The sequence below is a fragment of the Protopterus annectens genome, chromosome 8.part0 (genome assembly GCF_019279795.1).
Source record: "Protopterus annectens isolate FY-2018-M chromosome 8.part0, PAN1.0, whole genome shotgun sequence".
NCBI classification, from domain to species: Eukaryota; Metazoa; Chordata; order Ceratodontiformes; family Protopteridae; genus Protopterus; species Protopterus annectens.
The window spans coordinates 1,831,113,290-1,831,138,703 of NC_056741.1; the positions used below are offsets into that span (position 1 = coordinate 1,831,113,290).

Below are 25,414 nucleotides of genomic sequence, written 5' to 3' on the forward strand. Positions count from 1 at the left end.
AGTCACTTCTCAGACTTTGGATTTGTAGCTCAAGTTCTTCCCCTTACCCATAATCGTCTCTAAAGCCCCAGGTTACCACATATCTCATTTGCTACTTCTAGCGACCAAACATGGTTAATGAGACTCAAGCTTTTGGGAGATAAATGACTTTCTTTTTTGGCATCCCCCTTTTTGCCAGGGTCTTGACTTCTTTTTCTTATTTTTTACTCCTACCTCTCCTAGTTTAAAAAAAATGGTATATATATATTTTTTTCTGATAGTTAGTGCTGTTAATTTTTTTCTCTAGGCCTCGTGTCTTTCCTTCTGTACGTTTACTAGTCCTTTAGTAGTCTTTGTTACTTTACTGATATTTTCTTTCCCAAACTTTAGGAGCACTTTATTTGCCATTGCTGGTAAATTTGTCTTGCAGTGTTTTCTTCTGTAGTAGTAGTAGTAGTAGTAAAATTGTTGTTGACTACTTTGACTATGTTGGATAAGCCTAAAAGTTGTAAGAACTGCTCGTCTTGTAGACACAAGATACCTAACTCTGATCCCCACTCAGAGTGTGCATATTGTTTTGGGGCCACACATCTTGATATTGAGAGTGAGATTTGTTCTAGCTTCAGCCACAGAGCCTTGGTTGAATGCAAGAACAAGTTAGTTCTTAAGGGTTTGCTACCTTTATCCTTTTCTTCAGTGTGTGTGGAGCATCACCCTTCACAAAGAAACTTCTGGAAAAATCTCTGGGGGAGAAAAGAGAGAAGTCAAAAGTAAAGCCAAAGGAGTCAAGGAAGCATTCCCCTGACCACTGTCCTCACTTAGTGCAAACTTTGGCTTTTCCATCCAAAATATCTAAGACCTTGGATCCATCCACCTCTTTAGATCTGACACAATCCTTTGTTAAGTCTCCTTCCCATAGACAATCTCAGTTCTCCCCAGAGCTGATTTCTTCAAGGTTACATTCTCCATTTTTACACAAAACTCCCTGTTAAGTTTCAAGACCTCCATCCACCTTCTCGTCGTTTAGGTCTACCAGTAGCCTGTCCAAGCAGATGTGGACAGGATGATGAGAAAATTTATCAAGACTCAAATTCAGCTGGGAGTACTTCTATCTCACCGGACTTGTGAGCTTTGGACTAACCCAAACACCTTTAGTAACTTCGACTCTGATCCATCCCTTGACTTTGGAGAGTTTGGAAAAGAGAATTCCAAGGTTGCCTGCATCAGATCTGGAGGCTTGGCCTTCGTGAATTCTGACATCTTCTCTGATCTAGCCATCACCAACCTTGTCGGAGCCAGAGGGATCTAAGACCTAGAGCTTCAGTTCAGGGTCCAGGAGTAAGGGGTACACTCTGAGGTTTTTGGAGATGGACCTTCCCCTTAGGGCTTTGGTACTAGACAGTTTGGCTCTGATTTCTGCGTCAAGGCAGGGTAATGGGGAAGTCTTGGATTTCTCCAGGCAGATGGCTTTAGCCTTTACTGGAGCAACCCTGGGCTCTCCATCGGCTTCTGCATTTGAGGCAGTGGAGAGAGCTCTCCATATCACTGGAGACAAGACAACCTTACCTTTCTTGGGTCCTCCCCTTCTTAACTGTCTGACTTGGGTCTTGAGTCTGCTCATTCTGTCCCATCTGGGCAGCCAGTCCATTTAAGCCTCACTACAGTCCTTTTAAAAGACTCTCCACACATTTCTGGTTCCTCCTCAGATCACCCCCACAAGATTTTCCAAGAAAACATAAGCAAAAGAGGAGACACATTGATTCCTCACAGGAATATTTAACAGAAGACACCAACCATACCTCTCAACCTCTTAGAACAAGAAATCTGGACAAAGCCATAAATAATGGAGGGGGGGCAAATGCCCAGAAATAGGGATAATTTTTAAATATTGCTCTTATAATCTTAGAACATTGATAGAATAACAGGTTTTGCATTAACATGAATTTTCTGAATGGGATGAAGTCTGAAACTCAATATCTATCATTATTTTCTGACATCAACCTTTAATGATTTGCCAGAAAATCACAATTTCATGAAAAAAACAAACTAAAAATATGAGGCAAAAATCTGGACGTTCTGCGAAAATCTGTACAGTTGAGAGGCATGACACCGACTTTGATGAAGGGGAGGCCGACTTTTATGAAGGGGAGGGGTCCCAAGTTCACAGCATGAGAACATCTCTTTCAGATACTTTCTTGAGCTTTTCAGGCAGAAAGGTGGTTGGTCTTCCGAAGTCTCTTCCCAGAAGGAGTCAGTGTTTCTTGAGGCCTTTGGAACTGGCTCAACTACATCCTGGGTGGTACCCCTGGTAGATAAAATGGTGGAGCTCATTTCCTGTTGGGCTTGGAAGGATCTATGTACCACAGAACCTTTTTCTAGAAAGCCAGACAAGTATCTAGTTGCACACAAGGACCATGCCCATTGGAGCAGGGGTCCCCCAGTTGATGCCATGGTGGTTGCAGCAACCACCAGAAAGGAATTTACTGAGGAAAGTCCTTCTGTTTACCCTCACAACAGAGAGTCTAAGCCTTGGACAGATTCAGGAAATTAATTTTTGCTTTAGCGAGTTGATGAAAGAGCTTACCAAATTCCTCTCAATGCCCATGTTGGCTGAGGATAAAAAGACCATCTCTTCACAAATGACAACCCTTCAGTCCCTGTCAAATGCTTCCATGCATTTAATCTCACACACTATGGAAGCTGTTTCAAGAGTGGCAGTTTCAGGCATTACCCTTATGTGGCATGACTGGATGCATCTCATTGTATTTGCAGAGCTTTACAAGATGTTCTTGATCAATGCACCCTTTGATGTAGCTACCCTATTTGAACCTAAATTTAAACAGACTCTCTTCAGAAGTGAGCAGGATGGGAAAACACCATCTGTTATAGGGATATGTTTTTCTACGCCTCAGAGGACCTTTTCAAGAAATCAGAAAGGGGGCAGAAAGATGTGGTTCTGGAATTCATAAGGGTTTTCTCAGGACTCCTACGGAGACAGATCCCCCTATGGCACAGGGGATATCTAATGGCAGATGTCACTAGTGTTGCAGAGGGGGCATGAAAAAACAAGGCTTCAGAGGTCACTTTTTCTGAGAAGCCTTTCCAGTATCCCTGAATGGTTACCTGATTGCTGCACTCTAGAGGCAGTGGGGTGGGGGGGGGGGGCACTTATCTCTGCACCCAGAGGTCTGGACGTCCATCACCAAAGATGTCTGGGTGCAGAAAATGACTAATAGTCATTATTACATTCCACGCTCCCACTCAAGAAAACTTCCTTATGTATCACCCTGTCAAAAGAAGGTAGCAGCTAGAAATAGAAAAGCTGCTTGTAAAAAGACTCATCCAAGAAATCCCACCAGACCAGCAAGGGTTTGGAAGTTACTCAAGATTCTTTTTGGTGACAAAGAAAACTGGGGACCTCAGGCAATATTGGATCTAAGCCACTTGAACCAATTTATCAAACATTCAAACTTACAAATGGTTGCTGTTCAGTCCATACTCCTTCCTTTGAGGAAGGGTGATTGGATGTGCTCCATAGATCTTTAAGATGCATACTGTCACATGAAAATAGACAGATGATCCAAGAAATACCTTCAGATCTGGCTGGGAGCCAGTCAATATCAGTTCAAAGTCCTGATTTTTGGTTTCACCACAGCCCCCCAGGTGTTCACCAAGTGTATGGTAGTGGTTGCAGATCACCTGAGATTGCTGGGATTATGGGTGTTTTCTTACCTCGATGACTGGCTCATCACCATTCCCACCAGGCATCTGCTCATATGCACCAGGGACTGCCTGCTCCAATTATGTCTTTGCCTTGGCATCACAGTCATCTACAATAAATCTCATCACTCTCTTACTCAAATGCTGGAGTTCATAGGCACTCATCTGGATATGGTTTCTCAAGTGTCACAACTCCCTCAATCCAGACTATCCAAGTTACAATGTCTCTTCACTAACCACCAGCCAGGTTGGTCCTTCATCTTCTTGGTTCATTAGTGGCCTCCATAGATCTTCTATCTCTAGGCAGATTCTATATGAGAGTACTACAGTGGACCTTAATGATTTAGTGGTCTATGAATCAACATCACATGAAAAAATAAACCAAACTGGAAAGACCGCTGTGGCTACGATTTCTTTATTTCACATCACATTCTGGTACCTTGGCTCCATCAGCCTTCTAAAGAATAACTTCATAAAATTTCAGCAGCCTTTTTATATCCCCTTAATTACTGTGCCAATAAGTTCAAGTACATTCAATTAACTTCCAAATTTCAACAGCTACTACCCAAACCTTAAAGGTGCCATCCCAATAAATACGTGAAACATACATTTTAGTATCACAAGCAAATTAATTTTACATTTTTTACATTTTTCATATATATATATATATATATATATATATATATATATATATATATATATATATATATATATATATATATATATATATATATATATATATATATATATAAAATTATTCCTATCTATAATGAACCTTAATAATTATTAATTTTTATATGTATCTTTTTTACATTTATTGCATTTCATCAACAAATACTCTGCAAGCAGAGGTGGTACAGCAGTAGCGTTGTTGCCTCACAGCAAGAGGTTCGATTCTCGGCTGGAGTGCCTTCTGTGTGGACTTCTTCTCTTGTAGACCTTCCCTTTCACTCTTACTGGTACTCTATCAAAAATCACTCCTGACACTCTTCTCCACCCACTCCATCCTGCCTGTACTCTCTTCTTCACCTCTCTTCCACACTCACCATTATTCTGAACTGTTGATCCCAAGTATTTAAACTCACCCTCCTTCGCCCCCTCTACTCCCTGCATAGTCACCATTCTTCTATCCTCCCTCTCATTCACACACATATATTCTGTCTTAGTCCTGCTGACCTTCATTCCTCTTCTCTCTAGAGCATATATCCACCTCTCCAGGGTCTCCTCCACCTGTTCCCTACTCTCACTACAGATCACAATGTCATCTGCAAACATCATAGTCTACGGGGACTCCTGTCTGCTCTTGTCTGTCAACCTGTCCATCACCATTGCAAACAAGAAAGGGCTCAGAGCTGATCCTTGATGTAATCCCACCTCCACCTTCCATCACTCTCACCGCAGACCTCACCGCTGTCACACTACCTTTGTATATATCCTGTACCACTCTTACATACTTCTCTGACACTCACGACTTATTCATACAATACCACAACTCCTCTCTAGGCACCCTGTCATATGGTTTCTCTAAGTCCACAAAGACACAATGCAACTCCTTCTGACCTTCTCTGTACTTCTCCATCAACACTCTCAGAGCAAACATTGCATCTGTAGTGCTCTTCCCTGGCATGAAACCATACTGCTGATCACTAATCATCACCTCCCTTCTTAACCTAGCTTCCACTACTCTTTCCCATAACTTCATGCTGTGACTGATCAGTTTAATCCCTCTGTAGTTACTACAGCTCTGCACATCACCCTTATTCTTAAAAAATCGGTACCAAAACACTTTTTCTCCATTCCTCAGGCATCCTCTCACTTTCCAAGATTTCATTAAACAATCTAGTTAAAAACTCCACTGCCATTTCACCTAAACACCTCCATGCTTCCACAGGTATGTCATCTGGACCAACAGCCTTTCCATTCTTCATCCTCTTCATAGCTATCCTTACTTCCTCCTTGCTAATCCATTGCACTTCATGATTCACTATCCCTACATCATCCAACCTTCTCTCCTTTTCATTCTCTTCATTCATCAGCCCCTCAAAGTACTCTTTCCATCTGCTCAACACACTCTCCTCACTTGTGAGTACGTTTTCCTCATTATCCTTTATCACCCTTACCTGCTGCACATCTTTACTTCTAGCCAATCGGTACAGGTCCTTTTCTCCCTCCTTAGTGTCTAACCTTTCATACAACTCTTCATACGTCTTATCCTTAGCCTTCACCACCTCACTCTTTGCCATGCACCTCATCTCCTTATACTCCTGTCTACTTTTTTCATCTCTCTGACAATCCCACTTCTTCTTCGCCAGCCTTTCTCTGTATACTCTCCTGTACTTCTTCATTCCACCACCAGGTTTCCTTGTCCTCCATCCTATTTCCAGATGTCACACCAAGCACCTTTCTAGCCATCTCTCATGCTAGCTCTGCTGTAGTTACCCAGCTATTCGGTAACTCTTCACTGCCATCCAGTCCCTGTCTTAACTCTTCCCTGAACTCCACCTCACAATTACCCTTTTTCAATTTCCACCATTTGATCCTTGGTGCCCTCACACTCATCCTCCTCTTCTTGATCACCAATGTCATCCTACAAACCATCATCCTATGCTCCCTAACTACACTTTCCCCCGCCACCATTTTACAGTCTCCAATCTTCTTCAGATTGGCCCTTCTACATAAGATATAATCCACCTGTGTACATCTTCCTCCACTCGTGTATGTCACCCTATGCTCCTCCCTCTTGTTAAAATATGTATTCACCACAGCCATGTCCATCCTTTTCACAAAATCCATTACCATCTGACCTTCTGCATTCCTTTGCTTAACACCATACCTACCCATCACTTCCTCATCCCCTCTGTTCCCTTCACCAAGGATCCCTTCTAGGTTCTTAATAGTCTGTGCTTTTACTTACTGTACACATCTCAAAATCAAACCTTTGTCATGATGCCTCTGTTTCTCTTTTGCGTCCAGTAAACTTCCAAAGAAAGTACATGTCTTCATTCAGAACTGCATCTATAAGATGGTAAAGACCTTGCAGAACAGAATACGTGGTTCTCGTATTATTTGACTTTTTACTCTCATTTCATCTTGTCATACATTCTGAATGATAGAATATTCACCCAGATAATATTTCCACCTTTTATATATTAACCTTTATGATATGTTATCTGTCTCACAGTACTTTTAATGCATTCTGTTCTACAGTCAACTACTTTCAGCAGCCTTTTCTTTTAATTATCTGTTTATCACCACTGCTGTCATTTCCTGCACTGGATAACCTGACCTTCTATCTTGCTCATTTCCTCCACTCCTTCCTTCACTTTTCCTTTCTCATTATACCTGCCTTCTTTTCTCATTGTCCCTTTCATCTTACCCACTTTCTTCCACCATTGACCCTCTTTCCTCCCAAGCTTGTTCTTGCTTTGCACCTCCTATTAATTCTGTCTTGTACTCCATTATTTTCACTATCTTGTGTTACTTTTCTTTAGCTGCCCTATGTCACTACTCTCTTACACTGTCTATGATTTCTCCAGCGTCTCCTTTTATGGTAACATTCTTCATGGTCCCACTGTACCTCATCTCGCTACATTGTTATCATTCTCTCACATGCTGTTACAGCCCTTCTGCACTTTCATACTTGATACACTGCGAACGAAAAAGCTGTACAAACTTTTAAAACACAAAACACGAAGTGGTAAAAGCTGAGTACCGCCAAACTTCTATTGCAAACAGTCACAAAAATAGATTTCCTTAACACAACTTTATTAGTGTTTTGGAATGCTATCGTTTCCTTCTTCAGAAACAAAGACAAAGACAACATAGTCACATCCAGCCTGCTTTTAAAACCTTCACATCATGTGATGCTAGTTAATTAATGCACTTATAGTGTTAAGTCGCTATTCTACTTAAAAACTCTTTCTAAAACATGTTCTCATATCCTGCAATGCCTCGCTATATTTACATTTAACTGAACAATATTTGAAATTAAAATCACTTTCCAGAAATATGCACTTACATTGATAAATGTTATATAACACTAAAAATATGAATTTAAAAATTAGATCCAATTTGACCAATAAAACAACTGGCCAATACTGTTGAAAATGTAATCAATATCTGGTCATCTTTTAAAGTCCTTTACATTAGGGCATATGTGCTCAAAGTTGCTACTAAAAGTTGCTACTAAATTCATAACAATGATGTTGAATCAAAATGTAAAAATATAAAAATCCACATGGGACAACGAAGAAAATACAAAAGAAAAAACAAAAAAAATACAAAAGAAAAAAGGGGGGAAAAAAAGGGGAAGAAAAATAAAATAAAATAATATAATTGAAGTAAAAAACCAACATCAAGTGAACCAAATACATCAAAATAGAATTTATACTTCCATAGGTATTCATATTGTAGTATAAAGAGCTCCCTTATCTGTTACAAGCTAACTTCTTTAATATGCAAATGATGGACATATTCTCGTTAAGGCCAGGAGGAAGAGTGGCCCCTGTTCTTATCTGCCAACATAATTCTTGTATCTCCAAATAAATGGCCCCACATAGGGGGCATTTTCTATCTTTTGTAACGCCATGAATTCAAATTTATGGTTAGGGAATTCTAAAATGTGGCGTGCAAGTGCATTGTTTGTGTCACCTTTGGAGATAGCGTAATAATGTTCGTAAACACGCTGCCTTAATTTGCGCTCCGTTTTACCTATGTAAAATGCGTAGCAAGCTGTGCAAATTGCCACATACATTATAGCTTTCGTATTGCAATTATATTTACCCATGATTCTGTACTGGATTTTATTAACCAAAGCTGTGTTACCTTCTTTAATATGCTTGCATTGTGCACAGCTGCCACATTTACTCATCCCTTTTATAGAACTCATCCTAGATTGCCCACTTTCCAACAATATTTTCAGATTGACTCCCAGTCTAAAAGTTATAGCTGGTGGGCCACTACAAATGTTCTGAAACTGTTTATCATTTGAAAGCAATGTCCAATTTTTACTTAGTATACCCCTTATGAAATGATGGTCCATTGAGAAGGTGCACAAAAACCTGAGTTGATTATTAATTTGGCTAGATCCACCCCTACTTGCAACATTGCTGGTTGATTGATTAGTTTGATTAACAACGCATTGAGAGGCTAGAATGGGACTAAAATGGCCCGTTCTACGTTTATATCCAACTTCGTCCATGACTTCCTCTATCAATTGTGATGGGTAGCCCCTATTACTGAACATGCCAACTAACTTGTTACATTCCACTTCAAAATCGTGGTCATCTGTTACCATTCTTGCTGCCCGCACCATCTGCCCTTTAACAATAGCCTTCTTTTGATGGTGCGGGTGACTAGAATAGTGCAGAAAACCACTGGAGTAGGTAGGCTTTCTATAGATGTTGCTCTTGAATCTCATGTTCGAGCAATCCTTCTCTAGCAAGATGTCCAGAAAGCTAATCTCAGTATCACTGAAATTAAATGTAAATTCTAGAAAATTAGTTAAAGTAGTGATGGACTCAATAAAGCTAGGAATGAGTTCCGGTTGACCTTTCCACAGAATGAACATGTCATCCTGGTATCTAGTATACCAGGTGACGTGTTTGAAACGTGGAATTTTATTTTATTTTTCTTCCCCCTTTCCCCCCCCCCCTTTTTTTCTTTTGTATTTTTTTTGTTTTTTCTTTTGTATTTTCTTCGTTGTCCCATGTGGATTTTTATATTTTTACATTTTGATTCAACATCATTGTTATGAATTTAGTAGCAACTTTTAGTAGCAACTTTGAGCACATATGCCCTAATGTAAAGGACTTTAAAAGATGGCCAGATATTGATTAAATTTTCAACAGTATTGGCCAGTTGTTTTATTGGTCAAATTGGATCTAATTTTTAAATTCATATTTTTAGTGTTATATAACATTTATCAATGTAAGTGCATATTTCTGGAAAGTGATTTTAATTTCAAATATTGTTCAGTTAAATGTAAATATAGCGAGGCATTGCAGGATATGAGAACATGTTTTAGAAAGAGTTTTTAAGTAGAATAGCGACTTAACACTATAAGTGCATTAATTAACTAGCATCACATGATGTTATGAAGGTTTTAAAAGTACGGGCTGGATGTGACTATGTTGTCTTTGTCTTTTGTTTCTGAAGAAGGAAACGCATAGCCGTTTCCGAAAACACTAATAAAGTTGTGTTAAGGAAATCTATTTTGCGACCGTTTGTGACTGTTTGCAATAGAAGTTTGGCGGTACTCAGCTTTTACCACTTCGTGTTTTGTGTTTTAAATACTTGATACACTACTTACTAGTATCCTGACAACCTCCTAACCTGACTATTTTTAAGTAAGAACAATAGTTAATAATGTTAAAATCCTGTTTCCCTATCATATTGCGTTACTTTTACTACATCTTATTATTTTCAGCAACATGATGTATTATGCAACCTGTATAATTTCCTTCTTGTTCAGTTATATCTGTTTACTAGTTACATTTCATTTTGATCTGTTTGGAGTTTATTTATTTTTAATTATTTGTCAACTGTTTCATTTAAATTCTTAGCAAAACAGAACCTTTCTCCCATGATTGTCCTCTGAATTTTGGTCAACAAAACAAATGAAATTTGTTCTAGGCCTTACTGCAAGGAATCTGGGTAATATCTTTCATGAATTTAAGACAAATAGGTAACCCCAACCCTCACACACACACACACACACACACACACACACACACACACACACACACACACACACACACACACACGCATGCACGCACACACACACACACACACACACACACACACACACACACACACACACACACACACACACACACACACCACAAGACTTATACTGTTTAGAACACTGAATAACAGAGGTTTATTTATAATTTCTATGATGTCTGCTTTCTGACCAGGATTGTGGACTGATCCATACAAAAACCATTCAGCAACTGTCTGAACTCAAAACTAAACTATTCCCAAAAGTGCAACCCCCCCACATTTTTAGATGACTGAAAACAAAAATGAATTATGTCTGACAGTCAACTAGCTTGTGGCCAAACTTATTATCCAAGCAGATGTGTTACAATGAAGTCAGAATCCTGCAATGACATAATACCTGGCTTGCTGCAGAATGACCATGCAGTTGTATAATGGAATATAGATTAATCTTACTATGCTGAAAGTGATTGCAGACTCTATTGATGTCATGTGTATGTATGGATAAACCTATCTATAGGCATTTTCACCTCAAACAGTGTTAAGTAATCATAAGAGGGGACACATCACCCCATTCGAGAAATACCCCCATAAGATGCCAGTAGCCAACACCCGCACTGTATGCCCCTTGTATCTCCAACTGTCTACATCAATACAAGATTTATTACAAACCTTTGATAGTTCAAAAGGGACAGCAAAAAGTGCATTTCCTAAACTAATTATTTTTGAGGCTATAAATAAAAAGTTATGACTGAAAACAATACACACATTTCCAAATCTTTCTTCAGGTGCTAAACCAATAATTATAACAAACAAGAACTGTAAGGACAGCTGTTGTAGTCAAATAAATCAAAACTCAAATATAATTGGTAAAATTGTCACTTAAAATTATGTATGTACGGTACATGGGTCTCTTCTGTAAACTACAGGCCAGGCCACAGAAAAAGTCCAATACAACAGATACAAATAACTCTGAGATGTTTAACTAAGTACAGCAGAAACACTTACATTTATTTGTATGCTACAAACTAATGGCAATGTATACTTTTAAAACAGATTTCAGCATTCGAACTTGAAATGCCTCATGCTAAGCAGACCCCTTGGGATTCCCTCTCAGACACTGAGGTCTGTGTATAAAATTCATCTGTTGATATCACTGCATTATCTCAGGCAAATTCATTTCTCACTATATCTATTTAAAATAAAAAAAATGGAGCTATAACTGTACAGTCAATCAGATTTTCAGCTGAACTGTGTAGTACATGGCATTCATTTTAAGGTACAGTGTACTTTCCATCATGCATCAAGTTATTCCGATTTATGATTCAGGGCTTATGGCCACTTTATTATTAGCCCCTTTCTTTGCCATGTGGTCTGCAGTGCATTAAAATACTTCAAAACATATCTTGTTATTTGTGATTATATATTCATAATATATATGTACAACTACTATCTGGTTTGAAAGAGAAATAATATTGAGAGTAACTCACCATCCATGTCATTGAAAGATTTCACTAAACTTTTTACTTCTTTTAGGATTCTTATTTCCATCGGCTTTTTTCCCAGCCCGTAATTTTTTAGCAACATGAGAGAAACCCTTCTCTGTTCTTTCCATGGCTGTCCATATGGAGCTGTAATAATACCTAGAGAAAACAAAGACATCTATTAAATCTTTGTTTAAAATACATCTGCCAACATTACTTATCATTCAGAAAAGCTCCACAGTTACAATAATTCATGAAATAGAGTCATAAAAACATTTATTTATTACAATTATCTGCATGACTGTCATTGAAACAGAATTATAAAACAAATCTGTGACAGTCACTGATGGTGACCAGTACCACTGTGTTCCATTTATTTAGCCTACTTACAGGTTTTCTCCCAATACATCAAAATATAAATTCTGTGGTAGAGGAAAAACTCCGCTCGGCTACAGGACGCCAAATATTATCAAAAAATGGATGAGTATAAGTTCCAAAATTGAAGTGGATGATCCAAAACAAAAGTTGGTGAATCCAATAAATTCTTTTATTATATTGTAACCAGTTAAGCGCTTTCGGCTGTACCCCAGCCTTCATCAGAACAACTAAAACACATAAGCAACGTGGTATTTATACACACCCACATCCAATTAACAGCTTCTCATGGAATTTAATTAAATGGTAATCATAATAAAAACGTTAAAATAGGCGCCAAATATTTTAAAAGGCACAGTACTCAATAGTATGTAAACATTCCCCTACACTAATGAAACACTAGATTTATAAAAAACTATAAATAATTATAAATGTGTATGTATATATATATATATGAATTTAAAAATGAAATAAAATAAATGATGAACTTGAATGAACCTCAGCTGGTCCCTATAATACATATAAGTTTCCATATAAAATGTACCAAATATTTTAAATAATGTATATATATATAAAATCATCCTACCATAACAGCAATATTCTAAATGAGAGTTACTCTAAAGCTAAGAAGGGTTTTATGCTGATGAAATCATTGAGACCAGGTGGTCTCGTCGAATCTGTTAAAATTTGCCATTTACTTTCGCACGATGACAATTTCATTTTCCAATCCCCTCCAAGGACAGTAGTATCCACCTGTTCTATTATTGAAAATAAAAAGCTGTGGTCATCACCCTTTTCCATAATGTGCTTGCACAATGCGTTTTTGTTATCATGCTTCCTTATTCTGTATAGATGTTCGTAGATGCGTCTATTAAGCTGCCTCTCTGTTTTACCCACGTAGTGGGCATTGCATTTACTACAGACAACCAAGTACACCACCTGTTTGGTTTTACAGTTTCCCCTTATACATTTAATGGTGGTGTGACAGACGTCATCTAATCTTATACTTATATTGTTGTTAATATATTTACATTGTTTGCAATTGCCACATTTCACCGTGCCTGTAAAAGTGGCTGAATTGGTTTGCATATGATTACCCTTCTCTAATAGAGCTTTCAAATTAGGAGCTGTTTTGTATACACATCTCGGTTTATTACCTAAGATCTGATCTTTATCTATAACACTCAATGTATGCCAATATCTTTCCAAGATATCTTTGATGATGTGTATACTAGGGGAATACATGAGAACACATACCCTACCCAGTGGTGATTCATGTGTACCCTCTCTAGTAGATGGTTTGTAAGTGCCTAATAGCGGAGGATATTTTTTGCCCCATTGTTTATAAACGTAATTTATGACCTCGTTAACCATGTTTTCAGGGTAAGATCTTTTATTGAACATATCTCTGATTATTCCAAGCTCTGTTTCCAGGATGTGTATGTTGGACGACATCCTAGCCACCCGAATGCATTGTCCCTTTAACACATTGTGAAAAACGTGTGGTGGATGATTACTGCTGTAATGTACGTAGTCATTCGAAAAAGTTGGTTTTCTGTACGTACTGGAGGTAAATCCACTTTCATTCTTCCTCAGAAGTACGTCTAGATATGAAATTTCTCGATGACTATACTCGTACGTAAATTGTAAAAACTCCACTGTCTGATTGAGGTATATCATAAATTCCTTCAATCTCTCTACAGATGCTTTCCACAAGATAAAAATATCGTCAAGGTAACTGACGTATTGGGCAATGTCCTTGAAATACGAACTCTTAAAAACACTTTCAGATTCCCACTCGGCCATGACCAAGTTTGCAAAGATGGGAGCACATGAAACTTATATGTATTATAGGGACCAGCTGAGGTTCATTCAAGTTCATCATTTATTTTATTTCATTTTTAAATTCATATATATATATACATACACATTTATAATTATTTATAGTTTTTTATAAATCTAGTGTTTCATTAGTGTAGGGGAATGTTTACATACTATTGAGTACTGTGCCTTTTAAAATATTTGGCGCCTATTTTAACGTTTTTATTATGATTACCATTTAATTAAATTCCATGAGAAGCTGTTAATTGGATGTGGGTGTGTATAAATACCACGTTGCTTATGTGTTTTAGTTGTTCTGATGAAGGCTGGGGTACAGCCGAAAGCGCTTAACTGGTTACAATATAATAAAAGAATTTATTGGATTCACCAACTTTTGTTTTGGATCATCCACTTCAATTTTGGAACTTATACTCATCCATTTTTTGATAATATTTGGCGTCCTGTAGCCGAGCGGAGTTTTTCCTCTACCACAGAACTGTTATCAAAATATAAATGACTGAATTACCAAAGAGTGAACTGGAACGCTGAAAGTCAACTTTGACAAAACTGAAGTATTATCATTGCCAGAATATAAGTAACAGTATAAAAATGTACCAAGTAAATACTTTGTGCCACTCACCTTATTACAAATACAAGTACCTCTCAACCTGCAGACAATGAAAATCTGGACAAAGGCTCTTGAAAGGTAGGTCGGTAAATCCGGACAAGAATCTAGACAGCTAACTAGAATGAAATTTGTATACCTTGAACCATAGTAAAGCTCACTTTCAGTACAATTTAAAAAACAGAAATAAAATGACACAAAACTTTAAACAGAATTGGAATGTAGATGTAAGGCTGTATATGTGCATGGAAGACTGTACCAGCTAAGGCATTATAGGCATTCAGTATAATCTATGAATTAGAATATCAAAGAAGAAAACTGTATAGCCATTAAACATCACTTTGCAAGGCAACAATGGTGCTTGTATTCAATGTGTACCTCAATAAATTAACATCTTTAGGTTCAAGGGAAGGCTTGAGCAAACAGCTGCTGCTTACTATAGTTTAACTAACCTGCTACAAGTACTATCAGTTTTTTCTTCATAATGCTGAAACAAAAGTCCTTTAATCTGACAGGTGATTTTTTTTCACATAATTAAAATATTACTCCACAGGATATTTAAATATATATATGTTATTACAAACTCATTTCTGGACTGTTGATAGTATTACTAGTAAACAGATGATCACCAAATAACAACATGTGTTCAGGTTTTATAATGACTTGAATATAATATTCCTGCAATTTTTGTGACATAATACAACACTGGTTAGATTAGTGAAGGCAATGTACAAGGACTCAATCACACAAGTACACAAAGTGTTCAGACTTACACAAAGATTCCCACTGGGAGTGGGGGTGCATGAAGGTTCAGCTCTGAGCACACTGTTCATCCTGGAGGTGAACCACATCAGCAAACAAGTTGGAGGAGACAGGTTTACAAAACTGTAGATGATAGAGCATTACAGCCTCTGAATAGGAACTTCAGCAAATGACAGTGGTCTTGAATGCAAAACTGAAGACATATGAGATGAAACTGAGTACACACCTTGTGTCTGCAAGGTAAATATCTTAACCTCTATGCCAAACTCCCTCTGAACGCAAGACATTTGCCATAGCATCAAATGGAGGAACCAGATGGAGATGAGAATGAAGATAAAAGGGAAGACAGTGGAACAGGTTAACAGCTTCAATGATCTAGGAAGGCTTGTGAAGCAAAAGAGAAATCTGAATGAGGAGTTGAAGCTAGAATCAAAGGGACTGCAGCCAACTGCCACGGAGTGTCAGGGATAGTGTGTGACAGAAGAATGCTAAAGAAATTGAAAAATAAGGTGTACAAAACAGTGGTGCAACCAAGAATTTTGTATGCTATAAAAACCTGGACAGTGAAGGCAGAGTGGATAAGGAAGCTTGGGGTGATGGAGATGAAATGGCTAAGATGGGTGGTAGGATGCATACTATGAGGCAAAGAAAGACATCAGAGCATAAAACCTAAGTAGGCCCTGTGGCAGAGAAGGCCAAGGAGAACAGTTGATGGTGGTTTAGTCACATATGCAGGAAAGCAGAAGACAATTTTGTTGAAGAAGATTTTGGAGAAAGAGGAAGAAGGCAAGACGAAACAATAGATCGATGGATTATGTAAAAGAAGATGTGTAACAGGCATGACAACCCAAGAAGGTAGGAGAGTTGCACTGAAGTGAGAGAGGGTGTGACTCGCAGACCCCACGGAGAAAATTGGAAAAAGAAGGTTGATGATGTTGACTATCTTGTGAGAAAAAAAGAACAACAGAAAACGACTGTACTAAACTACCACCAAGATGACAGCTCTTTTCCTTTCTTCTTGTCAGTTACCTAACTTCTCTTAGTAAGTACACAACTTTTATTTCTCTTAGCTTCATAAACAGGCACTGTTAATAAAATGTGCCCATATATTCCATCCATATACACATCATATCACAAAAGTAGAAGGGTTTTAACTAAAGGAAAGATGAAGAAAGTTGAAAGAGTGTTCATTCTTGATTGACAAGCACTTGCTCTTCTTTGAAAGCATAACAGAAAAATTACTAAAATAGCCTTCCTGAAATTAAGGATTTTTTTTGCACAGTGCTCACAGATGTGTGCTAGTGAAGTAATTGTAGTCACTCACTACAAAACATACATTATGTCTCATTCTGTTGTAGCTTTTGTGTTGTTTTATCTGCTTAAACTGAAACAGTCCTCATCAACAGCATGAGAACTATTAGTTTAGTTTAAAAGTAACAAGCTTGTAAATAACATAAATTAATTCATAAAAATAGAACAGTTTCAAATTATTTTATGACAGGTATGTGTGTGATTTGGTTGTACACTTTCCATTTATAAAAAGTGTTTATCATGTACTGCTTGTTTTTAGAAAGCAACTATAAAGTACACATTTAATACTGTAGCTTAAATGTTGGTCCTCTGGTTTATTCTGTCTCCACAGAGATAGATTTTCTGTCCCATATACTGCAAGTCCAACAGCAAATCAGTGCACTCTGGAATGCACCCCAAAAGTGAAAACAATTAAAGACTTCACATGTATCACCAGTATGACATTTCTCCAAGATAATAGCAGCAAGTAATAGAATCCTTACTGTAAAATTAAAGTATGACTTTCATTGCAACATACACAATCTTACCATAAGATATAGAGCCATAACTAAGATAGGATGAAGGGGGAGGGGTGACTGCCCAAGATACACAGCTCCCTATTATGCTGTCACAGATGAAGGTTGTCTAATGCATCTCTCTCGAACTGAAAAGCACAAAAAGGCAAACTAGTGAAGTGGCTTTTCAGCGAATTCTTTCCCTGGGAAAGAATTTGTTTGGCTGCTTTCGCTACTTTGCCTTTTCGGCACTCTAGTGTGATCTCAGAGTTGTATATTTAAGTAGGGGGAGTGTAGGGGGCATAGCCCCCCACATTATGTAATGTTTTACAGTTTTTTTTGTTTTGGAACAGCGATTTTTTTTTCCCTTGGAAAAAAATTGCTGTTCTGAGGTTTCAAAGTTGTAAGCTTTTGCGTACATGGGGTCGATTATGTGTCATTCGCTCTTCTAAGTGTGTGATATCATAATATAGACCCAGATGCACACTGTCAGGAGATATGACTGGTAGATGCTGTTGGCACAAAAATGCAGTATTAGAACTGATAAATAAACACTGATACTGCATTATAGCCTGGCTGAAGTAATTAACATAAGTTGTGTATGTGATAGTAACTGCACCAAGCTGGTTGTTACAACTTCTTACAGTTTTAGCAAGCAGCTTGCTACAGTTGCAGGAGACGAGGAGAGAAGCTTTATTTGTTGATCCTCAAGTTTGAGTTGAGAGAGCACCAGTTTTGGGTCTACCCAGGGAAGGCAGATAATCTAGCTGTGGTTCTGGTAATGTCTTACCAGACGGAATCACTGCATACTCCCTAACAGAACACCAAAGCTAGTGCTTCACAGGACCATTCCACAAAACATTTCAGGTCATATCTTTCCTAGATACTGTACATTTGTAACTCCATACCTAATCTGCATCTGCCAAAGTTCAATCATCTGCAAAAATGTTATTCAGTAAATCTGATAAAGAAATATGTTTTTAGTTATATTTTTACCAAATATGTTGCTCAGCAATTACTATTACACATTTTTGTGCACTAGATATCACTCTTTGCTGAGTAAACTTGGAGTACAAACTAAGGCAATTACTAAATTAAAACAAGCATCAGACCCAGACAGCAGGTGCCTAAAACATAAAGACTTCTTAAACACCAGTGAACGCCTGATCAGGGACTTAAGGCTGGGAAGTGGCCAGATATAAAGTTGATTAGGGTCCATATCAGAAGTGAAAGACTTGATAGAGGAGGTCCAGACATATGTAAAACTGGGGAAAAAAATCCAGATTTGTTCTTACAATTTAATGTATTTTTATGCACTTACACCATCTTGCTGTCAGGGTGCTGCAACTCCTATACCCCTACTATTTATGTATACTAACTCTGACACCAGTATTTCTTATAGAATACAGAATACTCCAAGATACCACAACTCAGATTTAGAATTATTACCTTAAATGCACATATTGGGCTGTGATGGATAAGCTGGTTAAACACAAATTCTGGAACCAAAATACAGAAACGGTCAACATAATTACTTGTACATGCAGACTCATTATCTCCAATTGAAAGCATTTGCTAATGAAGAAGAAAAACAGCTAATAACTGTGCAAATGAAAGAATGAAGCCAGTAGATTTCCCTCTGAACAGACTAGTCAGACCTCGCATGATTAATTGTTTGTACCTGTTTGCCTTCAGTTAAAAGCCAATGTTAATGGAAAAATAAACAGGTAACATACTTGCAAATGCAAGGAAGAACTATCAATTCTCATACTTTCATCATTATCTTTCTTTTTCAAGCTTATTTTCTTGAAAAATAATTCCTTGTCTTTAGCATAAACTAAAGACATTAGTCTACACTTGCACCTGTATAAAAAGAAGGCATTATCATATTTTTCCTCTGTATACAATATAATTAATACACTTTTGCATCCTGCCATAGAAGCCCAAAATTGCAACATTGTATTAACTGTAACTTGCTTCCTTATCTTGTTACAGTGTAAAAACTAGGTATATTTCAATTGAAAACAATGTACTTTCTTACATTAATATCACTAGCGTATGCAGCAGTCACTGATAGAACTCCCCCACCTCACATTTAAAATACCTCTAACTACATACTACACACAACTGCTTTATAATTTAACATACAATGTATATTATGAACATTTTTTGCGAATATTAATACAAGCAGACATTTTATTACTTATAATTATTTCCTCAGTCCCTTTAGTATTCTTCTAAACATTAAAATCATAAGGTGGGGTTTATGCTTTTGAGTCTCCCCAACAGTTTAGCACAGTCAGACACTTTTTGCATAACCACAGTTCATATTTCTAAATTACATCTAATGGATCTGATGTTTTACAAATCTCCCATTTATTCACTCATTTCACGCCATTACTGGTCTTCTTCCTGATAATCTGAAGCTTCCAACTCAGGTGTCTGGTTCTGGTCCAGGATATGTTTGAGTTGGCTTTTTTCTGTGGATCAAGCAGATTGGTTTAGAATAGTAGAAACGGTGTCACTGGCAAAGTGTCTCCAGGAGCTTTGTTATTGTCAGAAAAATAAGGAGCAGAGACCCCTTCAACTTGCTGGTTCACTGTTTATTGTCTAAACATTTTATTATCTTAACCTGTTCTACAGCCAAAAATGTCTATGCGCCTCCAGGAAAAAATATTCTGAAGACAGTTGGATATAATAACTTGCACCTTCCTCTCAACATCCCCTGACTACATGGATAAACTTACCTCTTTTATTCTATATGGTGTACAGTAAATAAGCTATTTCAACGATCACTGGTGTCCTCAGTCAAAATCACCTCCTTCTGCTGGTATGATTGCATCTTTACTAATATATGTCTTGGCTGCTTCCTCATGGTTGGATATGGAGGATGCACATGATGTACCCTCTTATTTAACAAACCCTGCTGTGGAACACCAGTCTAGTTGTTTAGTTGTACTTTTATAAAATAGTACAATATGTTCCTTTCAATTTGTCTGGTATAGCAGGAAGTCACATGTTTTCTCTGTTTGCTGTGTCTTCCAACTTACTATTCTGAAACAGGTGTTTTTGAGAAGCCTTATGTTCATTCATTCATTCTTTCCTTCCTTTCATCCTCTGTTTTCTGATGTTTTATCAGCTCATCTGAATAACTACTTAAATCTTCTTCTATTTTTTCATCCTTTTGCTGTTTGACTTTATATTCCTGCAGTGTTTAACTTCCTTTAAGCACCTCAGAGTGCATTTGATGTATTTTTCCTTTAAATTACTAGTAGCCATCTTTTATACTAAAGTTGAAACTTGAAGTGTTTTTTGCTGAATAGTTACAAGTTTCTTCCCACCTTTTTTCTGTTTGTTTTCTTTTTCTCCAAATTTTCCTTTTTGCTAACATCTAGGGATTGGAATTACTAAACAGTAATGGAATTTTACCCAAACTGATAAACTTTTATAGGCTTTTTTTAACAATGTCTCAGTTTTCATTCCATTTTTTAACAATTTCTCAGTTTTCATGCCAAGAAAGCTCTAATCAACCTGTTTCCATCTTGGAAGTGACTATAACTCTATTTCTATCTATCCTGTTGAGGATGGTGTCTATATGTTTGATAACAGTCACCTATTACTAATATTGCAGTTGGTGGATGTAGCCTCAAGTCTGCATCCATGTAACTTTTAGAGATATGAGTAATGGCTATGGGTATGGTGAAGGGGGTATGTTAATATGCAAACTGATGGTTGAGATTTCTTAGTCCTTTATCTAGGAAGCTAATGCAAAGTTCTTTTAACATCCTCCCATAAACAGCTTTCCATGGGACTTGCCTTACTTAATTATCAATATGTATGCAGATGACATTGAACTAACAGCAGGTCACACGTCTATATGTAAGCCAACTACAGCTTTTTAAAACAGTAGCTTTGATTTGTAATTGGTGTACTACTAAGAAATTGATGTTAATACCCCTAAATGTTTTGTAATGTTTTTTAGCAATGCTGAAAGGTTGACTAAGATTTCAGCTCTTTGCATTTCTGACTCCACAGGAACTTTTAATTTCCTTCAAAAGACAACAAAGATATTTAGTTTTACTTATGGATGATTCTCTCAGTTGGTGTTAGGCACTAGTGAAACTTGCAGCCAAGGGGGACCATAGATCTTTCAGGGGCTTCAACCAGATACTATGGGCTTCTGTTGTACCCCACTTCAGCATTCAAAAGTACCAAGATCAGAGCAGACTGTTGGCTGATTTTTATTTTTCTTACTTCCTCCACTGAGGAGGTGATGTCGCAGAAAAGCTGCAATTCATAAGGTCTGCTTCAGTGAAGTAAGGGCCCTGACTGGTTACAGTTCAGAATTGTTTTTTCTTATAAAGGAAGTGAGTATTAAAGAAAGGACCTGACTGGTCCAGTTGCAGCTAGCAGCACTTCCGCATCCACAGAGATGCACCTTTAAGAAGGTACATGCTGTGAGCATTTCTATCTTTACTAGAGTTAATTCTAGTAAAGATTGCTTCCTTTGGACTGAAATGTACTTATCAGAGCATGGAGCAAGGAGCCAAGGACAAGGACTATACGGCGAGGGAAAAGGGATTCAGGACCCCAACCAGCAGGAGTTTCTTCTTTTTTAATTGTCCTTTTAAGGGCACTTAATTTTAAAAATTTTCTGTTTCAAAAGATCTGTAGTGAAGGTCATCTGGAGGAGTACTACAAGCAAGTAATTCAGCAGTAACTGTACAAAAAGGTAAGTTTCTGGGTTCTTTTTGGGAGAATGTAGATTTTTTTTGTATTTTTGGGAAGTGGATAGTTTATCTTTGTTAGATTTTTCAGAATGTCCTGATTGTAACATTTATAAGACCAGTATTTTAAAGTATTTCTGTTTTTTCCCCTCTTTATTTTTGCTTTTGTCCAGAATTCTTGGGCTAAGAGATTGAGAGGTGCAATGAGTGTGTGTGTGTGTGTGTGTGTGTGTGTGTGTGTGTGTGTGTGTGTGTGTGTGTGTGTGTGTGTGTGGTGGGGGGGGGTGTTTCAGAATTATTGCTGAATGTCCGGATTGGCATAAGTTTGTAAAGGCTGTATTTAAAATGTATGTGTATCTGGTTTCATGCCTTCATCCTAACATTACTTTTAGTATTGTCCAGACTTTTTCTTTTACATGGTTGAGAGATGGGGGGTGGGGGCGGTTGTGAGAATATTGATGAATGCCTGGATTTTTATCAGTTTGTACAAGCATTACCTTAAAATGTGATTTTATGCCTTTGTCCTACCATTATTTTTGTGTTTTTACAGATTTTTTTGTGCTAAGAGTTGGGTGGCATGGGGTAGAAGAGATGTGAGAACATTTCTGAATGTCAGTATTAAAATGTGTTCCAGATTTTATGCCTTTGTCCTACAATTACATTAGCTTGGTTCAGGGATCCTGTGCTAAGTGGTTGAGAGATAGGACAGGGGTTGTGAGATTATTCCTGACTGTCCAGATTGGCATATGTTTTCAAAAGCAGTATTAAAATGTGTCCCTGATTTTATACCCTTGTCCTACTATTAATTTTGTCTTCATCCAGACTTCTTGTGCTAAGTGGCTGAGAGATGGGAGGGGGGCTGTGAGATTATTACTGAATGTCCGGCTTGGTTTATGTTTGTAAAAGCAGTATTAAAATATGTCTCTGATGTTACGCCTTTGTCCTGACATTACTTTATGGCTTTATCCAGATTTATTGTGCTAAGTGGTTGAGATATGGGGGGCTGTGAGTCTATTAGTGAATGTCCAGACTGATATATATTTATAAAAGCAGTATTAAAATGTGTCCCTGATCTTATGCCTTTGTCACACCATTTTATATTTTACTTTCTTTACACTATTTGAGCTGAGGATGGGGGTGGAGGGAAGTGAAAGTATTACAGAATGTCCAGATTTTTGTTTGTTAATGCAGAAGTAAAAATGTATCCTTGATTGTGTTTGTCCTATTGTACTACCATTAGTTTTGGTTTGGTTTAGATTTTTTGTGTTAAAGGGTTGACAGATTTGGTGGGGTAAGGGGCTGTGACTATTGCAGAATGTTCAGAGTTTTGCCTGATATTTTTGGTCCTTCATAACAATTGTGGTGGTGCTGTAAAACATTGAGGACTGAAGTTACAGAATAACATATGTGTTTTTGACTTTATAATTTCAAAAAAACCCTCACACTAATGAAGGTTATTTTAGTATCCTTGTATGTTTATAAGGGTACTATTTAAAATCTGTCTCAGGCTTTACACTTCTGTCCAGAATTCATGCGCCAAGAGGTTGGGGTGTGTGTGTGTGTGTGTGTGTGTGTGTGTGAGAATGTTGTTATGTCTAGAAGTTTGCTTGTTGATTTTGGTCTGACCCTCATAAATGTGGTATTCAAGCAAAGCTTTTGATTTTCAGACTTCATGCCCTTCACAAAATGCATGGTACTGCGCAACCTATTCTAGCATCTGTTTAAGTTTGTATGTCCCTGAGTTTACATCTTTTCTTCTACCACTGTGTTTGGCTTTGCCCAGAATTCTTGTGCTAAGAGTGTGAGAGGTGGGAGGGTCGGTGTAATTACCTGTTCCAGACAGTTGTTAATAGGAATATTTTAAGTGTGTTTTTTTTTTTGGGGGGGGTGAAAGATGGAGAACCATTATAGAATATCCTGGAGCTTACCTCGTATGTTTCTTTGCCTTACAACATGGTGTTTTTCTCATCATTGATGCTGCAGTTTCAGTTATTATCCTTCAGAAAATGCATGCTAATAGACCTGTTTAGTAACATCCAAAACTGTAAGAGGAATTTTGAAAATCTATTCCAGAATTTGGGCCTTTGTATTTGAGTTCTTTTGACCAACTGACCACTTTCTGTTCAGTTTTTCTGCCTGTGATACAATAGTAACTGATGTTAAAGAAACAGATGTGCATTATGGGTATATATCATTTTGTAATAATCAATTTTGCTTACAGCTTGCCCTTAAGATCATTGTTTTTTGGTATTGGTTGCCAATTCTTTTTTGCCCACAATCATATAACTAACATGACTTTTAGGAGATAACGCATTTTTCTGTTATATTATTTGCCTGCATTACAGTTCTTTTTGCCTACTGGCCACTGTTACCCTTCAGTCTTTCTGCCTGCAGTACAATGGTAAGTGATGTTAATGAAACTGATGTTACGTACTTTTAGGGGTATAGTATTTTGTAATACATTGTTCGTGCTCGCTGCATGAGTCCAGAATGTTTGCCTCAGTGGGTTTATCAAGTAAATCTGATGGGTAACATTCTACTATTGTCACATGGAACTTTACGTTTACCAGATTACAACCATAGCAATAGTCACCCTTAGAATAAGTGTACAGAATGCTAGCCTGTTAAAGTGTACTATCTCACTTACTTTGAGTAGGAATAATGAGGTGAGGGGAGAACAAAGAAAGTGGTATGGAACACCCAGAATGTGGTACTTTTTAGTAAAATTACAAAAGAACCCGATGTCTGAACAGGTGGTAATTCTACTTTGCTTCCATTCCCAGTTAGACATGAAGTACATGTATTTGTCAGGAGCAGTAAAGAGAGATGTGCAGCAGCAGAGGAATGAAGATGCAAATAGGCAGTAGGGCTCCATTAGGAAATTTGTCTGTGAGCCATCAGAGAAAAAAGATGCAGCAAAAAGTCTACCTGCAGTAGAATGTAGATCTTATTGATTTAATTTCTCCAAGTCTTTTGAGTTTCTAATACCATGACAGGAATGGAAGCGATTCCTAAGTCAAAGTATGATTTAACATTCGTGAGATTACTATTGTTTCAATTTTTGATGTTAGCCAAAAATAATGTTCTCAGCACCCTCAATGTGCCCAGAACTGACTCCTCCTGCAATTCATACAGTTACATGTATCGGTAGCATACCTAAATATGACTGCAAATTATTTTTTATGAAACCTATTGCTCCTACTAATATTGGACTGTCTAGATAGCCTTATTCCACATTGCCCTTGTTTCTGACTGCAAATCCTGGTATTTTATGACTTTATGTCTCTCTGTATGTAAGGCACTGAGTCTGTAATCACTGGGTGCAGCATTTTCAACGATCAATGATACTTTTGGCTTCGTTTCATGAACTACAATATCTGGTTTTCTCGCATCTAT

General features: G+C 37.5%; 1 protein-coding gene across 1 annotated transcript in view; it reads right to left on the bottom strand.

The window, feature by feature from the left end:
- LOC122809660 (cytochrome P450 2U1-like) overlaps window positions 1–25,414 on the bottom strand; it is a 322,309-nt gene that overhangs the window by 264,779 nt on the left and 32,116 nt on the right. The window contains exon 2 of the mRNA XM_044081319.1: window positions 11,910–12,062. Coding sequence (XP_043937254.1) covers window positions 11,910–12,062 — 153 coding nt within the window. The remainder of the gene's footprint in view (window positions 1–11,909; window positions 12,063–25,414) is intronic.